This window comes from Ostrea edulis, chromosome 9 (genome assembly GCF_947568905.1).
Source record: "Ostrea edulis chromosome 9, xbOstEdul1.1, whole genome shotgun sequence".
Classification (NCBI taxonomy): Eukaryota; Metazoa; Mollusca; class Bivalvia; order Ostreida; family Ostreidae; genus Ostrea; species Ostrea edulis.
Genome location: NC_079172.1, coordinates 61,297,174 through 61,324,590, shown reverse-complemented (window position 1 = coordinate 61,324,590; position 27,417 = coordinate 61,297,174). Strand labels below are relative to the sequence as shown.

The 27,417-nt window shown below is 37.7% G+C and overlaps 2 protein-coding genes across 14 annotated transcripts in view; one reads left to right on the top strand and one right to left on the bottom strand.

The window, feature by feature from the left end:
* Positions 1 to 5,884: 5,884 nt before the first annotated feature.
* On the bottom strand, positions 5,885 to 26,135 carry LOC125657774 (temptin-like). Its single transcript, XM_056149814.1, has 4 exons — positions 26,081 to 26,135; positions 10,042 to 10,258; positions 9,081 to 9,231; positions 5,885 to 6,006 (listed from the first exon to the last, which is right to left on the bottom strand). The coding sequence occupies exons 1-4, from the start codon at positions 26,113 to 26,115 to the stop codon at positions 5,924 to 5,926; spliced, it is 486 nt and encodes a 161-aa protein (XP_056005789.1). The 5' UTR covers positions 26,116 to 26,135; the 3' UTR covers positions 5,885 to 5,923.
* The window catches only part of LOC125657776 (sodium/hydrogen exchanger 6-like), a 47,226-nt gene continuing 45,918 nt past the window's right edge, over positions 26,110 to 27,417 (top strand). For 8 of the 13 annotated variants that reach the window (XR_008798685.1, XR_008798683.1, XR_008798684.1 and 5 more), the window contains exon 1: positions 26,145 to 26,427. Coding sequence is in view for 10 of the 13 variants with exons in the window: in XM_056149808.1 (XP_056005783.1) it covers positions 26,163 to 26,427 (265 nt within the window). In the remaining 3 variants the exon portion in view is untranslated. Of the gene's footprint in view, positions 26,428 to 27,417 lie in introns of all 13 variants that reach the window. The other 5 variants (XM_056149812.1, XM_056149810.1, XM_056149807.1 and 2 more) reach the window with 2 other exon arrangements.

The following is a 27,417-nucleotide window of genomic DNA, read 5'->3' as shown; positions in this document are numbered from 1 at the left end:
ACCATATGCAGGTGATAATGGAATATTGCTACATAAATATGGGAGGTTGACGATGGAGAAGCTGAAACATCCCGTTGTCATAAAGTTGAGTTGTTAGTTTGTCGTTAATATCTACTTTCAATAAATATCTAACTAAGTATGAAGCAGAAGTGGGACGACTCTGTGGTGTCTTTTGTTTCGAGTTCACTGGGATATATAGAATCGACATATGAATGAAAGTTATTGTTAATAGATCTAAATGTTGAATTGAAGGCCACAGCAAAATATTTTTCTTCTTACGTAGAAGTTTCTGAATAAATTCTGCTTCATATGAATATAAAAACAGGTCACCTAACAAAGGAGCACAATTCGTGCCCATGGAAACATGTAAAACTTTGATCCCCTATTGTGGCCCATTCTACCCCGGGGGCCATGATTTTAACAAACTTGAATCTGCACTATGTCAGGAAGCTGTCTAGTAAATTTCTAATTTTCTGGCTCAGTGGTTTTTGAGAAGAAGAGTTTTATATATTTTTCTTATATATTTGTATAAAACTTTGATCCCCTATTGTGGTCCCATCTTACCCCTGGGGACCATTATTTTTACAAACTTGAATCTGCACTATATATCAGAAGGCTTTCATGCAAATGTAAACTTTTTTGCCGCAATGGTTCAATTTTCAAAGATTTTTTTATATATCAGAATGTAAAACTTTGATCCCCTATTGTGGCCCATCCTACCCCTGGGGGCCATGATTTTAGCAAACTTGAATCTGCACTATACCAGGAAGCTTTCATGTGAATCTCAGCTTTTCTGGTTCTTTAGAAGATTGTTATCTATATATGTAAAACTTCGATCCCCTCTTATGGCCCCATCCTACCCACAAACTTGAATCTAAATTCAATATCAGTATTTATATGTGTATTGCATTATGTAATCCTTCAATGGATCTGCAATGCAATATCCGGTCAAGTGAGTTCTCTGGTATAGAGTGCCTGGGGTGCCTAATCATGTATTAGACAAGTTGTCCATAAGTCTTTTGATTTCATTGGTGTTTTAGTTTTGTGTCGCGTTTTTATTGGTTTTGGAATTTTTTTCCTTCAAGAGTCCCTTGTGTCAGTTTAGATTATTTTTATAAGTTTTGACTTTACATAGACCTGGTAATACTACCTGAGATTGAAGTTTCCTCTCAATTGGTAAGTTACTAAGTTTATATTACTAATGATCATATGTTTCTAATATATATCTGAACAGTATAAAACAAGATGTGTTCTTAAAACTTCACTGCCTTCAAAAGTGCATACACTGATGAACGGCTTTAAATAATAGGTGTATTAACATTAAAACATCAAAAGATGACTAATTTGGACTCATCCTAAAGTCATAACCCAGGGTTTTGATTGAAATTTACCATTTTTTGTACATCCTTTTCTGCTATTCCTAAGTATGCATTTAGATTTTATACAGTATCAACAAACTTACATATAAATTCTGTATACTAAGTTTGGCCCCACCCTGGGGTCAGAACCCTTACTCTGGGGATCATCAAATTTACAATTTTGGTAAAACACTACCTGCTCTTATCCATTTAGTTTCAATATAGTATCAATAGCACTAAAGAAGATGTTATTTAAGTGTTTTACACATAAACACTATATACCAAGTTTGGCCCCGCCCTGGGGTCAGAACCCCTACCCCGGGGATGATGAAATTTACAATTTTGGTAGAGGCCTTCCTGCTCTCCATCACCATGCATTTAGTTTTTCTTACACGTGCGGTTCTTGAGAAGATTTTTGTCAATTTTGGGTAGTTTTTGCCCCGCCCCTAAGGCCCCAGGGGGTACTGGAGACCTGAAATTCACAATTTGTGTCCCCCTTGTTCAAAAGATGCTTCATACCAAATTTGAAAAGAATTGGAATTGTAGTTATCAAGAAGAAGTTAAAAATGTTCAATTGTTAACGCACGATGGACGACAACCGATTGCAATAGGTCACCTGAGTTTACTCAGGTGACCTAAAAACCCAATAGAAATATGAAAAGGTTTTTCATATACCATTAAGGTGTAATAAATAATTGCGTGGTTTCGGTTTCCGACCTACTTTATTTCTCGATCTCCGCGACCCTAATGTTTTAAAGCTCGGGATCCAGTTATTGCCCTTGCTCACCGAAAAGGTAGTCCCGATCATCCAGACGTTTGTGTATACTTCCCACAAACTACTGGACGCTTTTTATAGATATAGATTTCCCCGTTAGATGGCGCTGATCTAGTGAACAAAACTTAAGAGTCAAAATCATCAAGCATTTCACGGAAAGTCAACAATTTTGTTTCTCAAAAGCTGCTGATATATATATTTTATTTTATCCCACTTAATACAAAAACAAACTTTAAAATGATTTTGGACGCTTTACTGGTCTGGTATCCAAAAGCATTCATTTTCTTAGCAACAGGTATACAAATTATTCTTGTGAAAATCAATGATTTTTAGCTATTTTAGGAATATAATTCCTGTAACTTAAGCATTCACCGTATTGAATGACAGCTTTAGATCAACTGCCATGTTGTTTAAAATTGTATAACACCCCACCCCCGAAATACTCATCCTTTTCATGTACTACTGTGTGTGAATTCACTATAGATCTGGCATACATTTAGAATAGGCCTAAATGAAACTAGCTCACTTTAATCTTTTTACTAAAGTGTACCCATGACTGTTACTGTACAATAAACTAGACCTAATTAAGCTGTATTCTAAAAGTATATTGATTTCTTCAATTATGAAAAATATAGTTGAATGTAAATAATCTGTAATAGTTGCCATTCACCGCAATAAAACCAAAAAATAAAAAAAATAAAAAATGCTAATATGTGAAGGGACTTTTGACAATCGGAACTCCTCGAATGTCTCGCGCACTCGACATAGATCGAGTGCGCGAGACATTCGAGGAGTTCCGATTGGGACTTTTGAGATCATGTAAACAATACCGTTTCTACCTCCTGAATCTAAAGAGTTTTCAAGGGACTCCGAGGTAATTTGACAGTAACTTGGCAACATATTACTGTAATATATTGTCTTTTAGGTATAAACGTGTAACTTGTCAATGAATTTTTTTCTTGATAATTGTAGAACATAATATATTCTTGGGTGACATTAAATTTTCGTTTGTAATTAAAAAAAAAACCAACTCCTAAATAGTTGAAGAATAAAATCATCTACTATTTGCTGATTGCCATAGAGCCAACATTCATTGTTTTTCACCGTTCCTCCATGCATGTATCTAGATGTAACAATTTTTATTTTTGTAGTTTTTACAGACAGATTCCATGATTTTGAGTGGACCTCTAACTTATTCAATGAATTGCGAAGTTCAGAAGCAGGTTCTGTGAATAATACTCTATCAACTGTATACATTGATAAATACATGCACAAGTTCAAGGGACCTTAATTTAAATCATCACAATTGTTTTCTAAAAGAAAGGATCCAAAGTCATTTACATATAAAGAGTACCTTAAGAAAAACTTGTATTGTTGTTTTATTTTATAGACTACTCAAAAGCTTTTGACTGTGAATGGTCACTCTTTATGGAAGAAAATAGTCAACAAGGTATAGAACTCTAATGGGGTAAACTTCTGAGGGTTATTAGAAGTTTGTATAACGACTTTAAAGCTTAATTATGTTTCGATGTATTAAGGTACTCTTTATATGTAAATGACTTTGGGTCCTTTCTTTTAGAAAACAATTGTGATGATTTAAATTAAGGTCCCTTGAACTTGTGCATGTATTTATCAATGTATAAAAAATGTTACATCTAGATACATGCATGGAGGAACGGTGAAAAACAATGAATGTTGGCTCTATGGCAATCAGCAAATAGTAGATGATTTTATTCTTCAACTATTTAGGATTTGTTTTTTTTTAAATTACAAACGAAAATTTAATGTCACCCAAGAATTGATTGCAGACGAGGGGAGAAAGGCGATTTTTTTATTTAAGAAATTCATGTAAGGACGCCAGTTTCAAGGTTGAAACTGAATTACATGTATATGTTTGAAACATATATTATGCCTATTTTAGATTATGGCCATGGAACTTGGGGATTTCATAAAGCCCCAAATATAGAGATGGTATTTATTCAATTTTGTAAACATTTATTGGGTGTGAATAAAAAAGCAATAAATACAGCAATATTTAACGAATACGCAATTTCCGAGTTGCCCAATAGTCCTAAAGGCCGATTATCAGACATCATGCAACCACCCAAACTGCAGGGACACACCATATTAGTAAGTTTATTAGTATTTGATAATAAAATAGCTCAAACAAAATTTGATAATCAACATTTTCTTTGATTAAAATATCATTCGTGCAGAGGAGGAAATAAAAAATAATTTCATATCTAATTTGATGGCCTAGGTCAAACAAATATTGTTCTTGATATGGTCAGTTTAATGTATACCAACGGCTGATATAAACAAAATTTACACTTTCATTACTTTTATCCATATTTACATGGCTAGTCTATAGTATATGCATACATCTTGTACCCACTCAAGCGTTCAACAGAACACTGAACCATAGACGTAGCTTGGGTTCGAATATTACCGAGGCAGGGGGTCTGGGGGGCTGCGCCCCCCAGAAGCTATCGACATTTTAACAACGTAAAAGGTGTTGTTGTTTTTTTACCGAGGCAGCTGCCTCGGTTGCCTCAATGGAAGCTACGCCACTGCTGAACGTACCTCTATCACAGAAGAGCTAATATCTCGGAAGCTGCGTATTAGGTGTGTTGCCAATGAAATATAGAAGATATATGGCTATTAATAAGTATTGGTTCACTTTGTTGAAGACTGCACTGACAACTGTATTTAGAAAGAAATATGTAAGAATATGTTGTTAACTTGTAATGAATGTACAAACTGGGCTGTAAATGTTAAGAATTTAATAGAAACAAATGGATCCCCCTATGAATAGAAAACACAGAATGTTTTGAATGAAACAATGTTTTTGAAAGAATTTAACACTAGGTTAAGATATATTTTTTTTACAAGAAATAAGGGACATTATAAGTGGATCTTCTAAATGCTACATCTATAAATTCTGACTGACAATTTTACACTTCAGTTTTATCTAGAAAGAACCTCTCTATAGAACAAAGAGAAAATATCAGCAGGCTAAGACTATCTGCACACTCTTTGAAAATTGTAAAAAGCAGGCACTGGAATATATCAAAATCTGAACGAGTGTGCACGCACTGTAATGAATTAGAGGATGAATACCATTTTGTATTGAGGTGCCTTTTATATTCAGATTTGAGAAACGAATTTATCTTAAAATATTACTGGTTCAGACCCTCAACTTTCAAACTTATACAATTACTAAGTACCAATAATGTGAAAGAATTACGAAATGTAGGGATTTTTTTTTTTTACAAATGCGTTTAAGGGAAATGGTAATTGATTTCTTAGAAATAGTTGAGTATCTTCGTGTATTTGTTAAGTTTTTGGTTGATTTAAAAACTGTCCATCCACCATCATCTGCTGTTGTCACAGTTGTCACATCTTTGTATTTTGTTAATCACATGTTGCAAACAGAAATAACATAATTGTTTTTCTGAATAAACACACATACATACTATATCCTACATCGTGTTTCCTGTAATTTTATTGTATGCCGCAGATTTAGATTTATTAATCCGCCTCGTATTTCCATCTACGTTTTCTTGCTTTTATTCTTTTCAGCATATATCGTTCTGTATCTGTTATCTGCTAGGACACTTTTACAGAGGTCGAACGACCAAACAGATCGAGGTTTCTGATATGACGATGCATGCTTGTACTTAAAATCTGCTGGTAATTTCTCATGTGCACTAACATGATATCTATTCCACACATATTACTAAAGATACTAAACTTTTGACATGGTCTACAAACCACTTTATTAGTGTATTTAACCAACACAATTATGTCCATGACAACCACAATAGAAACTGATTGAGGCACAGGCACCAGAACCAACGGGCTCACAGATACCTGAAATAAAAGGACCATTATTTGTTCTCTTAATTACTGAATTCCACAATGATTCGTTTTCCTAATTACTGAATTCCACAATGATTTGTTCTAATTACTGAATTCCACAAAGATTTGTTCTAATTACTGAATTCCACAATGATTCGTTTTCCAAATTACTGAATTCCACAATGATTTGATCTCTTAATAACTGGATTCCACAATGATTTGTTCTAATTACTGAATTCAACAATGCAGTCATTAAAAATCAACTTTTCTGTTGATATAAAGAGTTTAGCTATTAGTAGATTGAGTGCCTTATTTGGGGACTTAGAAACTGTGACAATAAATAATGGTGATTGGGAGATTTTAAGTAGGATAAATTAATTCCATGTCAAATGTCAACAGTTTTAAAGTTTGTAGGACCTACAGACTGGTGGTTACCTGGTTGACCTGTAGATTTGCCACAGACTGGTGGTTACCTGATTGACCTGTAGATTTGCCTACAGACTGGTGGTTACCTGATTGACCTGTAAATTTGCCTACAGACTGGTGGTTACTTGGTTGACCTGTAGATTTGCCTACAGACTGGTGGTTACCTGTAGATTTGCCACAGACTGGTGGTTACCTGGTTGACCTGTAGATTTGCCTACAGACTGTTGGTTACTTGGTTGACCTGTAGATTCGCCTACAGACTGGTGGTTACCTGTAGATTTACCTACAGACTGGTAGTTACATGGTTGACCTGTAGATTTGCCTACAGACTAGTGGTTACATGTAGATTTGCCTGCAGACTGGTGGTTATTTGGTTGACCTGTAGATTTGCCTACAGACTGGTGGTTACCTGGTTGACCTGTAGATTTGCCTACAGACTGTTGGTTACTTGGTTGACCTGTAGATTTGCCTACAGACTGGTGGTTACCTGTAGATTTGCCTACAGACTGGTGGTTACCTGATTGACCTGTAAATTTGCCTACAGACTGGTGGTTACCTGGTTGACCTGTAGATTTGCCTACAGACTGGTGGTTACCTGTAGATTTGCCACAGACTGGTGGTTACCTGGTTGACCTGTAGATTTGCCACAGACTGGTGGTTACCTGATTGACCTGTAGATTTGCCTACAGACTGGTGGTTACCTGATTGACCTGTAAATTTGCCTACAGACTGGTGGTTACCTGGTTGACCTGTAGATTTGCCTACAGACTGGTGGTTACCTGTAGATTTGCCACAGACTGGTGGTTACCTGGTTGACCTGTAGATTTGCCTACAGACTGGTGGTTACCTGTAGATTTGCCACAGACTGGTGGTTACCTGGTTGACCTGTAGATTTGCCTACAGACTGTTGGTTACTTGGTTGACCTGTAGATTCGCCTACAGACTGGTGGTTACCTGTAGATTTACCTACAGACTGGTGGTTACCTGGTTGACCTGTAGATTTGCCTACAGACTAGTGGTTACCTGTAGATTTGCCTACAGACTGGTGGTTACCTGTAGATTTGCCTACAGACTAGTGGTTACCTGTAGATTTGCCTACAGACTAGTGGTTACCTGTAGATTTGCCTACAGACTAGTGGTTACCTGTAGATTTGCCTACAGACTGGTGGTTATTTGGTTGACCTGTAGATTTGCCTAAAGACTGGTGGTTACCTGGTTGACCTGTAGATTTACCTACAGACTGGTAGTTACATGGTTGACCTGTAGATTTGCCTACAGACTAGTGGTTACATGTAGATTTGCCTGCAGACTGGTGGTTATTTGGTTGACCTGTAGATTTGCCTACAGACTGGTGGTTACCTGGTTGACCTGTAGATTTGCCTACAGACTGTTGGTTACTTGGTTGACCTGTAGATTTGCCTACAGACTGGTGGTTACCTGTAGATTTGCCTACAGACTGGTGGTTACCTGATTGACCTGTAAATTTGCCTACAGACTGGTGGTTACCTGGTTGACCTGTAGATTTGCCTACAGACTGGTGGTTACCTGTAGATTTGCCACAGACTGGTGGTTACCTGGTTGACCTGTAGATTTGCCACAGACTGGTGGTTACCTGATTGACCTGTAGATTTGCCTACAGACTGGTGGTTACCTGATTGACCTGTAAATTTGCCTACAGACTGGTGGTTACCTGGTTGACCTGTAGATTTGCCTACAGACTGGTGGTTACCTGTAGATTTGCCACAGACTGGTGGTTACCTGGTTGACCTGTAGATTTGCCTACAGACTGGTGGTTACCTGTAGATTTGCCACAGACTGGTGGTTACCTGGTTGACCTGTAGATTTGCCTACAGACTGTTGGTTACTTGGTTGACCTGTAGATTCGCCTACAGACTGGTGGTTACCTGTAGATTTACCTACAGACTGGTGGTTACCTGGTTGACCTGTAGATTTGCCTACAGACTAGTGGTTACCTGTAGATTTGCCTACAGACTGGTGGTTACCTGTAGATTTGCCTACAGACTAGTGGTTACCTGTAGATTTGCCTACAGACTAGTGGTTACCTGTAGATTTGCCTACAGACTAGTGGTTACCTGTAGATTTGCCTACAGACTGGTGGTTATTTGGTTGACCTGTAGATTTGCCTAAAGACTGGTGGTTACCTGGTTGACCTGTAGATTTACCTACAGACTGGTGGTTACCTGGTTGACCTGTAGATTTGCCTACAGACTAGTGGTTACATGTAGATTTGCCTACAGACTGGTGGTTATTTGGTTGACCTGTAGATTTGCCTATAGACTGGTGGTTACCTGGTTGACCGGTAGATTTGCCTACAGACTGGTGGTTACCTGGTTGACCTGTAGATTTGCCTACAGACTGGTGGTTACCTGGTTGACCTGTAGATTTGCCTACAGACTGGTGGTTACCTGATTGACCTGTAGATTTGCGTACAGACTGGTGGTTACCTGGTTGACCTGTAGATTTGCCGATAGACTGGTGGTTACCTGGTTGACCTGTAGATTTGCCTACAGACTGGTGGTTACCTGGTTGACCTGTAGATTTGCCTACAGACTGGTGGTTACCTGGTTGACCTGTAGATTTGCCTACAGACTGGTGGTTACCTGATTGACCTGTAGATTTGCGTACAGACTGGTGGTTACCTGGTTGACCGGTAGATTTGCCGTCAGGTGTTCCACCCACAGTCCACGTACAATTAGGATCGCCTAGCTCTTCACCATTGCTTCTACCATCGCCATCCGAATCGGCTTGACAAAGAGCAGTAGTCCACGTATGCCCACCTGCGGAAAAGGCCTGCAACGGAGTAACAGTATAAAAATTAAGTATATAGCGCTCTGTTTATCACTATGATGTGTTCATCACCATGTTGTGTTCATCACTATGATGTGTTCAGACACAGAACATAAGTATTTGTGAATCATTCTGATGAGCAGTACATTAGATTTACGTAAAATTCAGCCACAGTCGTTTTACTTTCTTGTACATCGAGAACTTCATCAGAATTGTAGTGCGAAGTTGGGAAAAACGAAATGTTGAACATTATGAAAAGACACAAGTAGTTTTTGTAGGATCACTTTTAGAGGTCAACACTAACTTACAGAGGGTGAACAACACCTATAAATCAACAGAGGTACATTTAAAAGATTTTTATTGATACGTATCTCATTATGGTTATTGTAGATTCCTAGATTTACGCGAGGAAATTATTATCGCGTAATTTCGCAAAAGGCATAACTCGCGAAATGAAAATACTCGCTTTAATTTTTCTGTTGTTAAAATACATGTAAGAGCTCTTGATTAACATAAATACATGTAAGAGCTCTTGATTAACATAAATACATGTAAGAGCTCTTGATTAACATAAATACACGTAAGAGCTCTTGATTAACATAAATACATGTAAGAGCTCTTGATTAACATAAATACATGTAAGAGCTCTTGATTAACATAAATACATGTAAGAGCTCTTGATTAACATACTACACGCGAGTTCATGTTCACGCGATTTGACGTACATGTATATGATCCATTTCGCCATATTAAGTACTCGCGTAAAATAATGAACCTACAGTATTCATCTGTAATTACATAAATCATATTTACCCTGCCAAATGGGTTTTTGTCTATCGTGTGATGACTAGGGTCATAATGGCCCACAGGCTCCCAGAAGAATGAACCACAGGGGTTGTGCACTGCGTATCCATTAGGAATTAGGTTCCTATATTCTGGATGAGCTGACACAGCTATAATTCCAACAAGGCAAAGATAGGTCCTTATCATCTTGCATGAATCTATCCACAATGAAAGAAAGCCTGTCTGCCTGTGCATATATATCCCACACGTTATCTATACTCTGCATGTGTAAACCACCGATACATCAAAAGTCATCACAATTTTTAAACCAATGATTTACGTAATCATATCATTCAATGTACATTACTCTATGAAATATTGTCAAGATTTAGTTTGTCATAAAATCCAGTGGGAAGGTTTGATGCTAAGCACAAATAGTGAACAAAATGACAGACTATACTGGCAAGAATGAATATAAATACGGAACTTACACAAATTTCTGAAGATTTAACAGAATTAAACAGTAAAAGAAATTAAGATGAAGATGACGCCAATCTCTTAACTCAAATAAAGGAATACAATATAGAGATTTGGGCAAACACGGACCCCTGGATATACCAGAGGTGGGATCAGGTGCCTAAAAATGAGCATCCCCCGCCGTGAACTCGATAAGATAAGTGGTATGTTGATTTAAATATATCACTAATTCAAATGCTTTATTGACGATTACCAAACATGAGGCGTACATCATAAATTAACATCATACTCTAGTATATGTAACATAATACACAATCTCAGATCAAACAACCACCGCGGTGGTCTAGAGGTAGAGCGTTGACCCCGCATGCGGGAGGTCGGGGTTCAAATCCTGGCCGCCACAGACCTACACCTGTAAATCGTTAAAACATATGGTGAAAGTTCCATCGCCAAACGCTCGGCATCAAGTGTGAATGACACGGGTCCTCGGAGATAACCTTAAAAACAGATGTTCCGTGTCACAGTAGATGTGGCACGCTAAAGAACCCTCGCTGCTTAATGGCCGTAAGCACCGAGCATAGGCCTAAATTTGAAGCCCTTCACCGGTCTTGGTGACGTCCCCATAGGAGTGAAATTTTTTCTGAGGGGTGTTAAGCAAGATACAATCAATCAATATTTCAGATTAAACACAACTGTCCTGATTTCACAATTCATTGTACCTTAGATTAAAACACTCATTCAAATATTGACCATGTTCAATGCTTTGTGAGTGAAAGGCAAAGATAACGAACAGTGGTCTATGGAGCGCCAAATTAACATAAACTAAAATAATTGAAGATATCTTCAATTATTTGAAGATATCATCAATTCATTTGATGCGCGCAACAATTGAATTAAAGATCTCTTCAAATAATTAATGATATCTTCAATTCTGAATTATTGCGCGCATTAATTGAATTGACAATATAATTAATTCTTCAGCTGAATTGATGCGCGCTTTAATTGAATTAATGATCTCTTCAAATGAATTAATGATATCAACAATTGAATTGATGCGCGCTACAATTCAATTGAAGAGAGCAATAACTGATATAATGCGCGCATTAAATCAATTGATGAGAGCAATAATTGAATTGATGCGCGCATTAATTCATTTGATGAGAGCAATAATTGATTTAATGCGAGCATTAATTCAATTATTGCTCTCTTCAATGTTAAGGATATCTTTAATTCATTTGAAGAGAGCAGTAATTCTTTTCGAAAGAGCAACTATATAATTAAAGATATATTCAATTCAACATATCCACAATTGAATTAATGATATCTTTAATTGAATTGTTGCTCTTTTTAAAAGAATTGATGCACGCATTAATTCCTTATACAAAAGCATTGTAAATGATTTAAAGATATCTTCAATTGAATTAAAGAGATCATCAAATTATTTATACCGAGCTCTAAATTAATCATTGCGAGCAATATTTCTACTAAATTGATGCTCTCATCAAATGAATTGAAGAGAGCAATAATTGAATTAATGCGCGCATCAAATCTATTAATGCTCTCATTATTTGAATTAATGTGCGCATCAATTGAATTGAAGAGAGCAATAATTGAATTAATGCGCGCATCAAATCTATTATTGCTCTCATTATTTGAATTAATGCGCGCATCAATTGAATTGATGAGAGTAATAATTGAATTGAAGCGTACATTAATTCATTTGATGAGAGCAATAATTGATTTAATGCGCGCATTAATTAAATGAAAGAGAGCAATAATTGAATTGATGATATCTTCAAATAATTGAAGATATCTTCAATTATTTGAGTTTATGTTAATTTGGCGCTCCATAGTTGTCAATCTCATAACTCCTATAAACAATACAAAATAGAGAGTCGGGCAATCACGGACTCCTGGATATACCAGAGGTGGGAGCAGGTGCCGAGGAGGAGTAAGCATCCCCTGTCGACCGGTCACACCCGCCGTGAGCCCGATGTCCTGATCAGGTAAACGGCGTTATTCGTAGTCAAAATCATTGTGCCAAGAACAGCCTAACAATCGGAAAGAAACAAGTCATACAGCATTTGACCCAATGATAAGTTGTATTGGCAAACTAGACCGTTATAACGACCATAGAATTTGCGAAATGATTACTTTAAACAAGACTGTTGGAGCCCCTACACCATCAACTTGTTTGTCAGTAACCTGCCTCGATTTAAAAACTGACCAAACATAGAACAAGCCCTTGTATTTGCATATCGAATCAGTTGAGAGATGTAAACACCATAATTATGCAGGTGGTAATGGAATATTGCTACATAAATATGGGAAGTTGATGGTGGAGAAGCTGAAATCATCCCGTTTGTCATAGAGTTGAGTTGTTAGTTTGAATATATGTATAATTTTGAGGATTAAAATCACCCAAATGTTTTGAGCATTTATTCCTTAATTGTTCATTTTTTTTTTTACAAAATAATAAAAAGTGTTTTTCATCCTCAACTTCATTCAAGCAGAATTTGCAAAATCAATAAGATCGTGGAATTAGAGGTTTACAATATCCCCCAACCTCAATATTGAGGGGATGTGCACTTAGTTTCAGTTTAGTGAGTAGAGATCTGTAAGCTTTTTGTAATGTAAATTTTAAAAATATTCTTGCATTTCAAAATCACAATTATCCTTCGTTGTCGAAGAAGACCGTGACTTCAACTTGGGGTCGATTAGCGTAGGCTGTGGGTCCGAAGGAGACTGATGAGTCCTATCCGAGCCCAGAGGGTTCTGCCACATGTAGGATACATGTGGGTGGGTACTGCAGTGAGAGTGGAAGAAGCTCGGGCCTTGCGTGTTGCACGTTTTTTCCGGGCCTTTAGCTGTGGTGCGTCGAGTCTCAGATAAATGAGCTCCAACAGTAAGCTTCGTTCGCCAGCATGAACGGTCCAGTACAAGTGTCTTCCATGTGTTGACATCAATGTTGAAGTCTTTGAGAGATGCTTGGAGACTGTCTTTGTCTTTGTCCCCCAACTGTTCGCTTGCCCTGGCACAAGTCACCGTATAAGTTTCGTCAGCTTGTACTTTCTGTAATAGGGCGATGACACTGGGCATTCTGACACGGCCAAATACCTCTGTCGGGGATTTTATCCTGGCAATTGATGCGACGGAATCTTCAAGACAGCTGAGATGGAAGTGCTTGAGTTGCCTAGCGTGTCTGCTAAAGACCATCCATGTCTCGCTTACATATAGGAGGGTGCTGATTACCACTGCATGGTGTACTTTCAGCTTGGTGGTGAGGCTGAGTCCTCTTCACTACCATACGTTCTCGCGTAATCTCCCAAAGGCAGAACTGGCTTTGGTAATCCTGTTGTTGATCTCGACATCGATATTCGCTGCTCGTGTAAGGGTGCTGCCCATATAGGTGAAGTTGTCTACTGCCTGCAAGTTTTGCCCTTTGACTGTGGTGTGAGGGTCCTGGCATGGCTTGCCTGAGGCAGGCTGGTACATCATTTCAGCCTTTTTGGTGCTGATGGTAAGACCAATGTTGTCATAGGCACGCAAAAAGCTGCCCATTTCATTCTGCCTCATCCGCTCTATGCTGGCATTGAGGGAACAGTCATCAGCAAATAAAAGGTCCCTGATGACAGTTTCACCTTCGTGACAGCCTGCAGGCGTCGGAGATTGAAGATCCTGCCGTCCGTTTGGTGCCGAATTGGAATTCCATCCTCTCAGTCTTGAAAGGCATCATTCAGCATTGCTGAGAACATCATGATGAAGAGGTGTGGAGAAAGCACACAGCCTTGTTTTACGCCGTTTGTCACTGGTAAGGCTTCTGACTCATCTCCGTCATCCAGTACCTTCACCATCATCTGAAACTGACGGGAAAGCGTGACAGACTTTCTGGGGCAGCCACATTTCTCCGTGAGTTTCCACAAACCATCGCCGCTGACCGTGTCGAAAGCCTTTGTCAGATCGAAAAAAGGTCATGTAGAGGTCGCAGTACTGCTACTGGCATCTTCCCTTGGGTTTGCGTACAGCAAAAATCATTTCAGCTGTCCCACGTTCAGCGCGGAAGCCGCACTGGCTTTCTGGGAGGTGTCCTTGTTCAAGGTGTTGAAGGAAATGGTTGAGCAGTACAAGAGCCAGAATCTTTCCAGCAATGGACAGGAGGGAGATGGCTCTGACTAGTGTCATATGCCTTGGAAAAGCTTATTTAGTTTCTGTATCATAGTGGAACATCCTGCTTTCTATATTTCCGCAGGGGTTGCGTCTGATCCTGGTGCTTGTCACAGAAGTGTGCTTCACAACCTTTGAGTTCTTCAGTGGGGATTTTCTCCAGTTCTTGGTTGGTTTCCACTGCAGATGGTCTATGTCTTCGTTGTTGACTATTGCTGGGCGGTTGAGGACGCTGTTGAAGTGTTCAACCCATCGCACTAGTATCTGATATCAACAGCTAGGTTCCATCTACATTAACGAGGGGCAATGATCCAGAGGACTGGGGGTCTGTACATCACTTTCAGTGCATCATAAAATCGTTTGGAATCGTGTGTCAGCATATCCCAGGGTTTCATCTGCCTTGTTGCTGAACCAGGTGTCCTGCATCTCACGCAGCTTCTTCTGGACTTTTTGTATTGCTTTGACAAGAGTGTCCTTCTTGGCTTGTTAAGGGTATCGTTCTGGTGCACTCTGCAAACAGTGCCTGTATATCTTCCTCGTTTTCGTCGAACCAGTCTTGGTTACGACGGGTGGCTGGTCTAAGGCGTTCATAGGCAGTTGAGTAGACGACGTCTCTAAAGGTTGATCACTGATCTACTATGCTGGTCCCATCATCTTGCACTGTATCCTTCAGTTTACTCTCGAAAACGTTGGAGAAGTCTTCTGCAGCTTTGCTTCTCTTTAGCTTGGAGATGTTTAGTCGCTTGGCAGTCTTTTGGCCTTGAGGTCTTCTCAATGGCAATATGCGGAGTTTTAGCTTTGACACAATGAAACGGTGGTCAGTCCAGCATTCAGCACCACACATAACCTTGGTAACTCTGACATCCTGCCTATCTTTCTCCCTGGTAATAACATAATCCTTGAGATGCCAATGCTTAGAGCGAGGATGTATCCACGATGTTTTGTTACAGTAGATAGGCGGAATGTACTGTTTGTGATGACAAGGTCATATGCACAGCGCACATCTTCAGCAGGAGTAATTCCAGTGGGGATCATTAAATCACTAGGAGTAAGCCGTTGCTGTTGCACTTGCCGATTCCGTGCTTGCCAATGATTCCTTCCCAGGTTTGGTAGTCTGTCCCTATTCTGGAGCTGAAGTCCCCGAGAACAAATAGTTTCTCAGACTGTGGGACTGCTGATATAAGGATGCCCTGTTCTTCATAGAATTTGTCTTTGATGACATCAAGGTTTGTCATGGTTGAAGCATCTAGCCACTAATCAGTGTTGCACACTTCTTATTTCCGATCTGCAGCTGGAAAGTCATAAGACGGTCGATGACGCCCTGGGGGAGGTTGACAAGCTTCCGTGCCAGATGGGATTTGATGGCAAACCCCACGCCTGCCTCAAGCCATTCGTCACTGTTTCGTCCACTCTGAAAGACGGTGTTTCCGCCGTTCATTTCTGTTATATGTCCTTTATCTGCAAAGCGTTTCTCACGTTGTAGCGAGCTACAATATCTTACGACCAGTGTAGTTTTCCTTTCTGGTCTGTTTGCCTTGTTGCCAGCAGGATTCGAACATTCCATGTTGCAAGGTTGAGTACTTTCACTTTCCTTTTTGTTTTTGTTCGACCACTAGGAGGGATCGGTAAACTGGCCAGGGTGATGTGAAGCGGACTATGTTTAGGGCACATTTTCTAGCCCTTTCCTCCATTGAAAGGGCTGTTCAGACACTCAGGGGCTGCTTCGGTCCAGTAGGGAGCGACCATATGCCCTGAGCAGCTTATGTGTAGGTCTGTGACTGTCAACTTCTATTGTATCCGCACCTGCTTAAATTCACCACGCTCCCATCGCCACATGGTATTGAGGGGTTGCGCTGAGTGTGTAATTGAAATCATGACAAGTCGTGACGGCTGGAGATGGGTTGAGATGCAATGGATGGCCAACAGTGTGCTTCGTGTCTCACTGCGCTCTATTTGTATTCTTGCAAGACAGAATTTATTTAGAAGCTTCTACAAGAGAAGAAAATTCTCTTCTTGTGGCCTTCTACTCCGGCGATATTTAGATTTATGATGACGTTTTATCTATTAGCAATTATCATTTTCATTCCCATGCCAATTCGATATATCCGAAGGAACACCAAATAAAAGATGCCACCAGAGTCTTTCACATCTGCTTTATACTTAAATATTTTTTTGAACATAGATGTTAAGGACACACTAACAACGCAATATATGACAAATGGGATTCTATGGAGCGCCAAATTAACATAAACTCAAATAATTGAAGACATCTTCAATTATTTGAAGATATCATCAATTCAATTATTGCTCTCTTTCATTTAATTAATGCGCGCATTAAATCAAATATTGCTCTCATCAAATGAATTAATGCGCGCTTCAATTCAATTATAGCTCTCATCAATTCAATTAATGCGCGCATTAATTCAAATAATGAGAGCAATAATAGATTTGATGCGCGCATTAATTCAATTATTGCTCTCTTCAATTCATTTGATGAGAGCATCAATTCAGTAGAAATATTGCTCGCAATAATTAATCTAGAGCTCAGTATAAATAATTTGATGATCTCTTTAATTCAATTGAAGATATCTTTAAATCATTTACAATGCTTTTGTATAAGGAATTAATGCGCGCATCAATTCTTTTAAAGAGAGCAACAATTCAATTAAAGATATCATTAATTCAATTGTGGATATGTTGAATTGAAGATATCTTTAATTATATAGTTGCTCTTTCGAAAAGAATTACTGCTCTCTTCAAATGAATTAAAGATATCCTTAACATTGAAGAGAGCAATAATTGAATTAATGCTCGCATCAAATCAATTATTGCTCTTATCAAATGAATTAATGCGCGCATCAATTCAATTATTGCTCTCATCAATTGATTTAATGCGCGCATTATATCAGTTATTGCTCTCTTCAATTGAATTGTAGCGCGCATCAATTCAATTGTTGATATCATTAATTCATTTGAAGAGATCATTAATTCAATTAAAGCGCGCATCAATTCAGCTGAAGAATTAATGGTATCATCAATTCAATTAATGCGCGCAATAATTCAGAATTGAAGATATCATTAATTATTTGAAGAGATCTTTAATTCAATTGTTGCGCGCATCAAATGAATTGATGATATCTTCAAATAATTGAAGATATCTTCAATTATTTTAGTTTATGTTAATTTTGGCGCTCCATAGGATTCAGCTTTTTATCGTCAATTGCACATGTTTATACATATAGTGATATTCCATTCACTAAGCGCACGGTACTGGTGTCACTTTACGTTACACTTGTAACGTCATAAATTGTGGCAAAGCAACGTCACATTTTAAACAAATTCATTATCTCCAAGCTGTAATATCATAACTAAAGCACATGCATGATTTAATGTTTAAAAATTGAAAATAAATCTTTGTACGTGTATAGTGTACATTCATAAAAATTATGAATTCTTAGAAATACTCCAAAGTATACGTACTGTATTTATTTCACCGTGCCTACAACAGCAGGCATGTCGTATGAAATAAGGGTACCCGTTTCGGTAGGTTTCGTTTTGCTTCGGTAGATTTCGTTTCCTTTCGATTTCGTTTCGCATTTTACAGGTAACCATCCCATGAAATAAGGCTTGCAATTCTTATGAATATGACCTCTGAGAAATTTGAACACAGTAAAAAAAAAATCAGTTTTGGTTTTTTCTAGGATATATATAGACTTGCTCAAGTTTCTATGTTTAATAATCATTGCTCTCTTTAATACTTTTTATTAATGCCAAACACGGAAGGGGGGAGGGGGGAGGGGTTAAAAACTCCCGTACGTTTTTGTCATCGATCTACATCGATCACGCTCTAGTGGGGAAAAAACAACAACCAGCGCATAGAAAGTATATGTAGTTTTGCGCTTTATAAATGAATAATAATAATAACCACGGTGAGTTGAAGTGAGAGTTAAAAACTTCCAAATAATATTACATTTTAACGTTTTAATGTTCACTTTCATTTCTGAATAAACAGTAGAAAAGGTATACAGAGTGTTATTTATACTCGTATGTTTTACTTGCGAATCGGTTAGTTTCAATATATATCATATTTAGTTTTGAGGGGGTGGTCTCGTGAAAACCGTGTGACTTTAGATTTTTTTGTCAGATGTTGAACTTTTGATCTAATGATATTGTTATTCATATGCGGAAATCTTGATTTGTATTCGATAATCTTGATATCTATATGCGGACGGAAATTTTGATTTATATGTGAGAAATCTTGATATTCATGTGCGAATTTATTTTATTTTACTCTACGAGAGAGAGAGAGAGAGAGAGAGAGAGAGAGAGAGAGAGAGAGGGGGGGGGGGGCTTCCTCTACTCTTCTGGAGTACCAACGCATGTGGGCGAAATATTCCAGGGGCAATCGCTCACACCCGCCAGAGATCACCTGGGTCCTAAATACAACAGTGAGGTTGTTCAACACGTCACTGATACTCTAACAAGATTTTGACATTCAATTCATTTAATATGTGACTTATGTATATATCTTTCATTCATTGGAAGGGGGGGGGGGGGGGGGTTACATAAGATCTAACACGCTATATATATCCACCGTTCTGGTGCCTGTGCTCACATCCACCTCCTAGGGAATGCTACAGGCTGGTGCATGTTGGAAACTGTAGGAGGGTCCACAGTTTGCTCTGTACTTGCTCTTTAAACCAGGTAGCACGCAGGAGACAGGTGAGATGCGCAGAGATCTCTTCCCCCTTAGAACGTGACCACCCGTTCAGGTCCAGGCACCTATGTCCACATAGGGCCCCCTGTGTTGCCCCTACGTTGGTAGTCAAACTGGCCGCCTCCCCAGTTCCCCACAAAAAATTGCACGCGACCCTTTCCGCCATATATGTAAATTTGCACCCTGTTCCTGATTACGATTAATAAATATTCAAATTTGTATCACTTGTTAATCCAGCTAGCTAAGCAGCCTATGGGGGATTACAGGGCAGCCACCCAAGCTTCAACATAGCTACTGGGTTTATTCAGCATATTAGGGCAAGGTCAACTATTCAATTCAGGCCAAATGTCTCACGGCTGGTAGTGCTGTATATTTATTAAAGTTTAATTTTAGCAGAGTAGCTCCTCTAGTTAAATTTAAGACATCCGAGGTCAGGTCATGGTCAATGAAGCTAATTCTTTTATCAATTTTTGAAATTATGCATTTCACCTACAATCAATAATGACTAAATCCATGCGTACATCTAGCATGTGTACATCAACATTATCAAATACGAATCAAATATTATGGAATATAAATCAAGATTTATATAATTATCGAATATAAATAACAAGGTTACCAAATGTAAATAAATAACAAGATTATCGAATATAAATCAAAATTTTCGCATATAAATATTAAGATTATCGAATATAATTAAAATTTTCTCATATATGAATAACAAGATTATCGAATATGATTAAAGAGTTTCGTATATAAATCAAGATTTGTATAATATTGCAACGTTTTACACACCGTAAGTGTATCTGTTCAATGCTGAATTTTTATATGCATACATACAGTACATCGTCGTAAACCACGGGTTATTGTTTCATTCTATTTCACAAACGTTTGTGAAATAGAATGAAACAATAACCCGTGGTTTGCGACGATGACATACAGTAGTACATGCAACAAAATGTAGTCTGTACAATTGTCATTTGATAAAGTCAATTAAAGTATATGTACCAGATCTAGAGCAAAACATATCTATGAGATACACATGCTATAGCTTAAATACCTTGTATACTATTTTTAAAAATCATTTTAATTTAGATCATTCAAAAATAATAAAAGCAACATTTTACGTTTTAGCTAGACGTACATGTAGGTTGTGTACATTGACGTCGCGTCATTGCGCGACAAAATCACATGGGACATTTATTTGGACATTAAGTATCTTTTCCTTTTCCTAAATGGACGCGGGATAAAATGAAATGTTGTATATTCTATATAGTAAATTTTATGTACTTTCTGTAAGTTATATTCATTAAAATATTCGCGTTGGGATAATGCTTAGAAATAAGACATAAAATGGTAGAATTGTTTAAAAAGCTCGGTATTTGTAGAATAAGGACATTTCACTGGACACCGATAAAATCAATCTACTTCATGGATATACTCAGAATTTTATAATACTGGTATACATTGTGCTCTACGATACATGTCATTATAAATGCAACAAGGATAGTCAACTTCCCCCTGTATTAGGCGTGCTACTGGTCATGATGATTTGCATTTGCAGTCTATCTACAAACACGGGACACCACTGACAGGCACTGTATTTGCCATTTTTAAGGTCGCTATATCAATTCTATGAACTAAATGTTTAAAGTAATTGGTTTATGGTTTTTAGATAAGGACGTCACAATCATACACCAATTCTTACGTTATTTGGGACAAAATCAATCATTTTATTAATCTGTGGATAAAGTGTATGCGTATTTCATGTAACGCGGGACAACGAAAAATGACGACATCTGCGTGTATTTATTGCAAATGAAATGCGTGTAAATTATATTTTATATAAGCTATTATCATTATTTATATATTTTCCTTGCCATTGATGTATAAGACTTTAATAATCCACAAAATATACAACTGTGTAAACATAGCGGAAACATTTTCTAATGCACGTATGAAAGTAACACCAGTACCGTGCGCGACGTCATTATCATCAGTAAATATCAGAAAAAATCTTCTATTTGAATATATTATTGTACGAAAAATATAACGGTTTACCTAAGTGACACCTTTACACCTCATGTGAAGTAAGACTACGTATATATGTTAGTTTTGTTGTTTGTGTCTGGTGTGTTCATCCTAGCTTCTAATTTGATTTCGTCTTATTTTGTTCTATTTCAAGATCTTGCATATTGATTATGAAACAAACCACATTACTCTATCAGAGGTTAAGGAAAGTCCGTGCTTTTACGTATCCGGTTTTAAATTTTAAACACCGACTAGAAAGTTCCAGTTATACGGTGGTATATTAAGGACACAGCATTTTTATTTTTTCAAAGATACTAGGCAAAAATTATCTCGTGCGCACGACATAATATCTCGTGCGCACGACATAATATCTCGTGCGCACGACATAATATCTCGTGCGCACGACTTATTATATCGTGCGCACGACATAATATCTCGTGCGCACGACTTATTATCTCGTGACGACTTATTATCTCGTATTCTTATGTGGTTTTTATCAGAAGGAATTGAACGACATCCAGCTTCTTTGGAATTTGCATCCGATTCGAAGGTCAAGAAACGAGCACGTACTCCATGGACGTCCAGTTATAATGTACACGTCACCAGAAGATTACGGCACCAGGGATTATTTGTGGCTGTCTAATGATCGGTTTTTAAATGCATTCAAAAATGAGTGTACTTTTAACCACCCTAATTTAAATACAAATGATCCGGATTTCGATAGTATTTGTCGCATTCTGATGGAAGAAAATGGCTGGCAAATGCCAGACTGTGCTTCATCTGGCCGGGAACTGTATGGAAAACTAAAAGAAAAACTGTGGAGGTTGTTGTACTGATATAGAATTAAATCAGCCAATATATCAATAAAATTGTTTAAGTGATTGATAGATAGTGCGTTATGGATAATTGCAGACTGATATCATACATGTTTATGAGATTTTTATCGATATCAAGAGATACTAGTATAAAAAAAAAAAGAAATATGAAAGGAAGTGAAATTAATAAGTTGTCATAGGGCTTCAAATTGAAGAAAAGATAAAAGGCGATGCAAGGTTTCATCTTGCCGCTATCCTTAGGGCAGTCTCGCACATGCTTACTGACCGTGGGCTAACTCATTAAATTTTTCTTGTTCTTATGATTAATTTATGCCCTAATCCGATTGGCTTCTTCACACTTTTGTGAAGGAAATTTCTCCAATCGTGTTAATTCTTACGGATTTATCTTAAACAACTGCTTTTTTTCATAACATGATCTTCGTTTTCATACCGAGTTTCAATTTCTCATTGGTGGATAATTCATTAAAATGAGAAAAGTTCAATGTGTTGGCTCACGTGTACGAGACTGCCCGTGGGTTTCCAACGAGGGTTTTTATAGGTTATATACAATGCTTACCCAATTCAAACGATTTCAATAAATACCAATAACTTGTAATCAATTTTTATAAGCCATTATTGGCCAATCCTGCTCCTGGGTCACTGGTCATTTCTCACTGTTTCTACTTAAATTGTACGTGGCTGTAAAGTTTCCACATAACGATGATGTAATTTCCTCTTGTGACCGTATTATAAATTGAAAGTATACAACACAAGGATAATTACCTTGTTCATATACACCATATTCAGCGCAGTTTTTAACACACACACACACACACACACTCACTCTCTCTCTCTCTCTCTCTCTCTCTCTCTCTCTCTCTCTCTCTCTCTCTCTCTCTCTCTCTCTCTCTCTCACACACACACACACACAATGAATGGGGAAAACCTGTATGTAAACATGCAAATGCATAAGAGCACTAGCATACTGTTATAAAGAAAGTATTAATGTTTAGTTACTGAGGACAAATTGCATGTACCAAATTAGATCGAAACTGACTGGTCTAACGGTTATGTAGGTGAAATCGAAAATATGAAATGGACAATCACAGAGGGAAAGGTACTAGCAATTAGATTGGAATAGCTCCCCTCAGTCGGACGACTTCCAGATATGCAATGATCATTGTTGGATCCAGAAGGTGGAGGTCTCTTGGGATAGGCCCCCTTTCTTGAATAAAAAAAATGCCACATGTTAAAAAAGATCAACGGGTTATTAATCCAACTGTGAAAGAAGTCCTCGCGAGAAATACGAAATTCATTGATGAAAATCAGCAAAGTGTGTGTGTAGTTAAAAAAAAAATCAGGAGTCATTTTCGCTTTTTCGAAAGAGATGCTACAAAGTCTATATATATAAACTAAAAAATACATTGTAAACTATATGCAAAACGTGAAAACTTAAGCTATTTTCACATTTTACAGATGTATTATAATATTCCATTATTACATGTACGCCATTCAATCATATTAAGACTTCACTATGTAAACATCGCTCCCAATTGTCATCATCTTTCGAAACCGGTTTTTTTTTTAAAAACTTCTTGGTACATCCTATCGTCATTGCTTCTACAGAACACTCATAAGATTAGCATTATTTACATAATTTTCTTGGTATTTTCCATAAATTTACGAAGAAGGGGATTATCTTAGTTGTTATCTTACAAAGAAAAAAGCGATTAATTAAGAAATTATTGCCCAAAACGCCAGAAATTATGAATGAAAAATATTTATTTTTCTTTGTATTAGAAGGGGAACACCCGTCCATTGGTGTGCGTTGTCCTAACATCCCTGTCGATGTACCTACCATTAATATCTTAGCATTCACAAACATCCAATTTGTATTCTAATAAAATTTGAACTTCGACATATCTATTGTGTCCGTGTACAAAGCATGCCCTCTTCAGTAATTCCTGAATCCGCCTATAAATGGTGTATTAGACAAGTCCTACACTGTATGCATTAAAAAAACCTCCCAAATAAAAAAAAGAAAAAAAAGACCATTTGAATGATTCCGGCCATGTGCGGATCTAGAGGGGTGGGGGGGGGGGTGGGGGGGGGGGTCGGGGGTCCGGACCCCCCCCCTCCCCCTCCCCTGGAGTTTGCGATGTTATCAAATGTACATAGTAAAGTAACTAAAAAATGACCTTGGATCCCCCTGGAAAACATGAACCCCTGTAAAGTTATTATAATTAGGAAACGCCATACATATGATGCTGAAGAAGTAGTAAAGTGCCCCCCCCCCCCCCTTTCCCGATTTTTGCATGAATCAACAGTTAATAAGTCGTGCGCACGAGATATTATGTCGTGCGCACGAGATATTATGTCGTGTGCACGAGATAATAAGTCGTGCGCACGAGATATTATGTCGTGCGCACGAGATATTATGTCGTACGCACGAGATATTATGTCGTGCGCACGAGATAATAAGTCGTGCGCACGAGATATTATGTCGTGCGCACGAGATATTATGTCGTGCGCACGAGATAATTTTTCCCTAGTATCTTTGAAAAAATAAAAATGTTGTGTCCTTAATATACCAACGTACAGTTATAACTTCTTTGTCTGATGTTTGTAGTTAACGAGAACTGTACGAGTCAAATTTAGCATTCAAATGTGAATCTTAGATATATTTACCATGAATTATTATAGTATCAAGTCCTCACTAGCTCCAATGGTACAATTTACAAAGCAATGTAATATCTACATTGATCTCTAAAAGGCTCATGAACAAGTTAAAAATCATACATAGGCGTGACCCACAGGCACTTGTTTCTGTAAATGACTTATGACCTCTGTATACTAAGAACAACACAAGGTACCTAGCTTCAAATGACACAGAATGGCACCCCCTGAGAATGTCGGTCTTTTGAGCCTCCAGGGAATATGCGATGCAAATGTATTTACTACCGTTGTATTGTTTAGACCAATTCAGATTTCCACGAGCATCATGATGATATTTCTTTTGTGAGGATCCGGGTTAGAATAGGTTCCAAATTATCATCAACAAATACATGGTACGCTCGTTTAAAAAAAGAAAAATTAACATTTCGCTGCTCCAGTGACCACAGATATCGTAGTTGTGTTCGCTGCTACAATGTTACAGATATTGACGCAAGCTTCAAAGATCAGCTGCAAATAATTTGTTATATTTCACCGACCGTCATGAATTTGTCATTTTTTCCTCATCCTCTTTCCTTTTTCAAAAATTTTTGGGGCGGCACTATTAGTTCCTTTGAGATTGCATCTACTTAGACCGGTGTAAGTGGTGTACGTGTACATGTAACATGTAAAACATGCATCCAATTTATGTACATGTAAATGATATCATGACCTGTAGAGATTCATATAAAACTTTGTCTCAGGATATAAGATATATTACACATAAACGTATGCATTAATCATATAAGCAAAATCATCAAAATTCAGTTTGTTACTTTCGTTTTACATTTACATTGTGCAAAGCCTTCGATCTCTATAATATTATTTTTTCAGATAAAATGTAAGATTTAATTGTAAACCACGTGTATGTTATAATAGTTATAGTTTAGAATAATTGTCTTACTGGTTTCAGTGATCGTTATATAGAGAGCAAGTAAACTATACACTACTTTTGGTTAACTTTCACTATATTTCAATATCATTATGCTTTGTTACTAATTTGACGATTTCATTCAACAGGGTTTTCTTATTCAAATATACTTGAAGAGTCTTCAATAAACCTATTAATATTTCCCAAAGCGGTCCCTTTCAGTCACACCAGACACCTGTATAAAGGGTACAAAATGAACGATGCATGACTATGATACCTTACCTCATAGTATGAGTTAACAAGTATCGGCCATCCATTTCAACGAACGAGTTAACACGGCCACAAAAAGGGGCAGATCCGCAAAATGGCTGTCAAGACGAGTTTAATATGTTTGACATCCTTGCTTTTGGGGGTTTTGAGGGAACAGTTTGTCATGGCGGCAGATCCCGCGGTCCTAGAGCCTGCAATCGAGAAGGAAGAAGAGCAGCAGGTTATACAGACGCATAAAATCGACAGCTCCACCATTTTGATGTTACTAGGTCTTCTGCTGCTAACTATCCTCACAATCTGGTTCTTCAAATTCCGCCGCTTCCGTTTTGTGCACGAGTCGGGGTTGTCGATGATTTACGGTACAATTTACACATATTTTTGATATAGTTTAGGACAGTTCAATGGCTTTGATACGCATGGCATGGAAAAAAAATAAACAAACCCTCGATCAATTGATGTATTTCATGATCATGTGATGCTTTTGACAATGATATTGCGAAATTTCCTTACATTAATATCTGAGTGTATCGCAATCACATTTCCAAAATATTGAATTTGATGACGAAATGGATCTATTTAGGAATAGGATTAGATGTTGCAAATATTTGACAGCTGTTTGATGTGACATTTGCATGTTAAACATCTAACATTTGCAGCATGTGCACTAGATCTCCCATAGTGTTGGGTATTGCGAGTGAAAACAATATTTAAGGAATTACTTTAATTCTGGGGCAAGTTATACGAGTATAACCTGGTTTCGGTCAGTTTACGCTTTATAATCCGCGAAGTGGATTATAAACAAGCGTGACCTGACCCTAACCAGGTTATATTTGTATAATTTGCCCCAGAATTAAAGTCATTTCTTATAATTTAATGCAAGAGACAAAGATACTAAGTAACCTTCGCTTATCAAAATGTACATAAACTCGGAAAAAAACAAGTCAACTGAGCCGCTTAATGATTCACTTAGCAACAACGATGAAGTATCTAGCTGTGAAGGTCACCATCTTTAACCTTAGTTCTACGGAGCCTAGCCTATTTATTAAAATATTGCATCAAAGGTGAAGTTTGTCATGATAGAAAATATGTGTAGATAGTGCATGCAATGCGTATTTCGCTGCCCTTAAGAGATAGAGATCGACTTTGAAGTCACTCATCTCTGACAGGTTGAGAAAATACAGGAAATTGCATTGTTTAGGCCTACCCAAAATAAATCTTCAAAAATCAGAAAATGCAATAATTTGCGGCTTTTAACTCTGTGAAAACTTCTACTACATGAAAACTTACCATAGCATGCAACGTTGTCACTAATAGTAAACCAACACAAGAAAATATGTATAAGCTAGTGA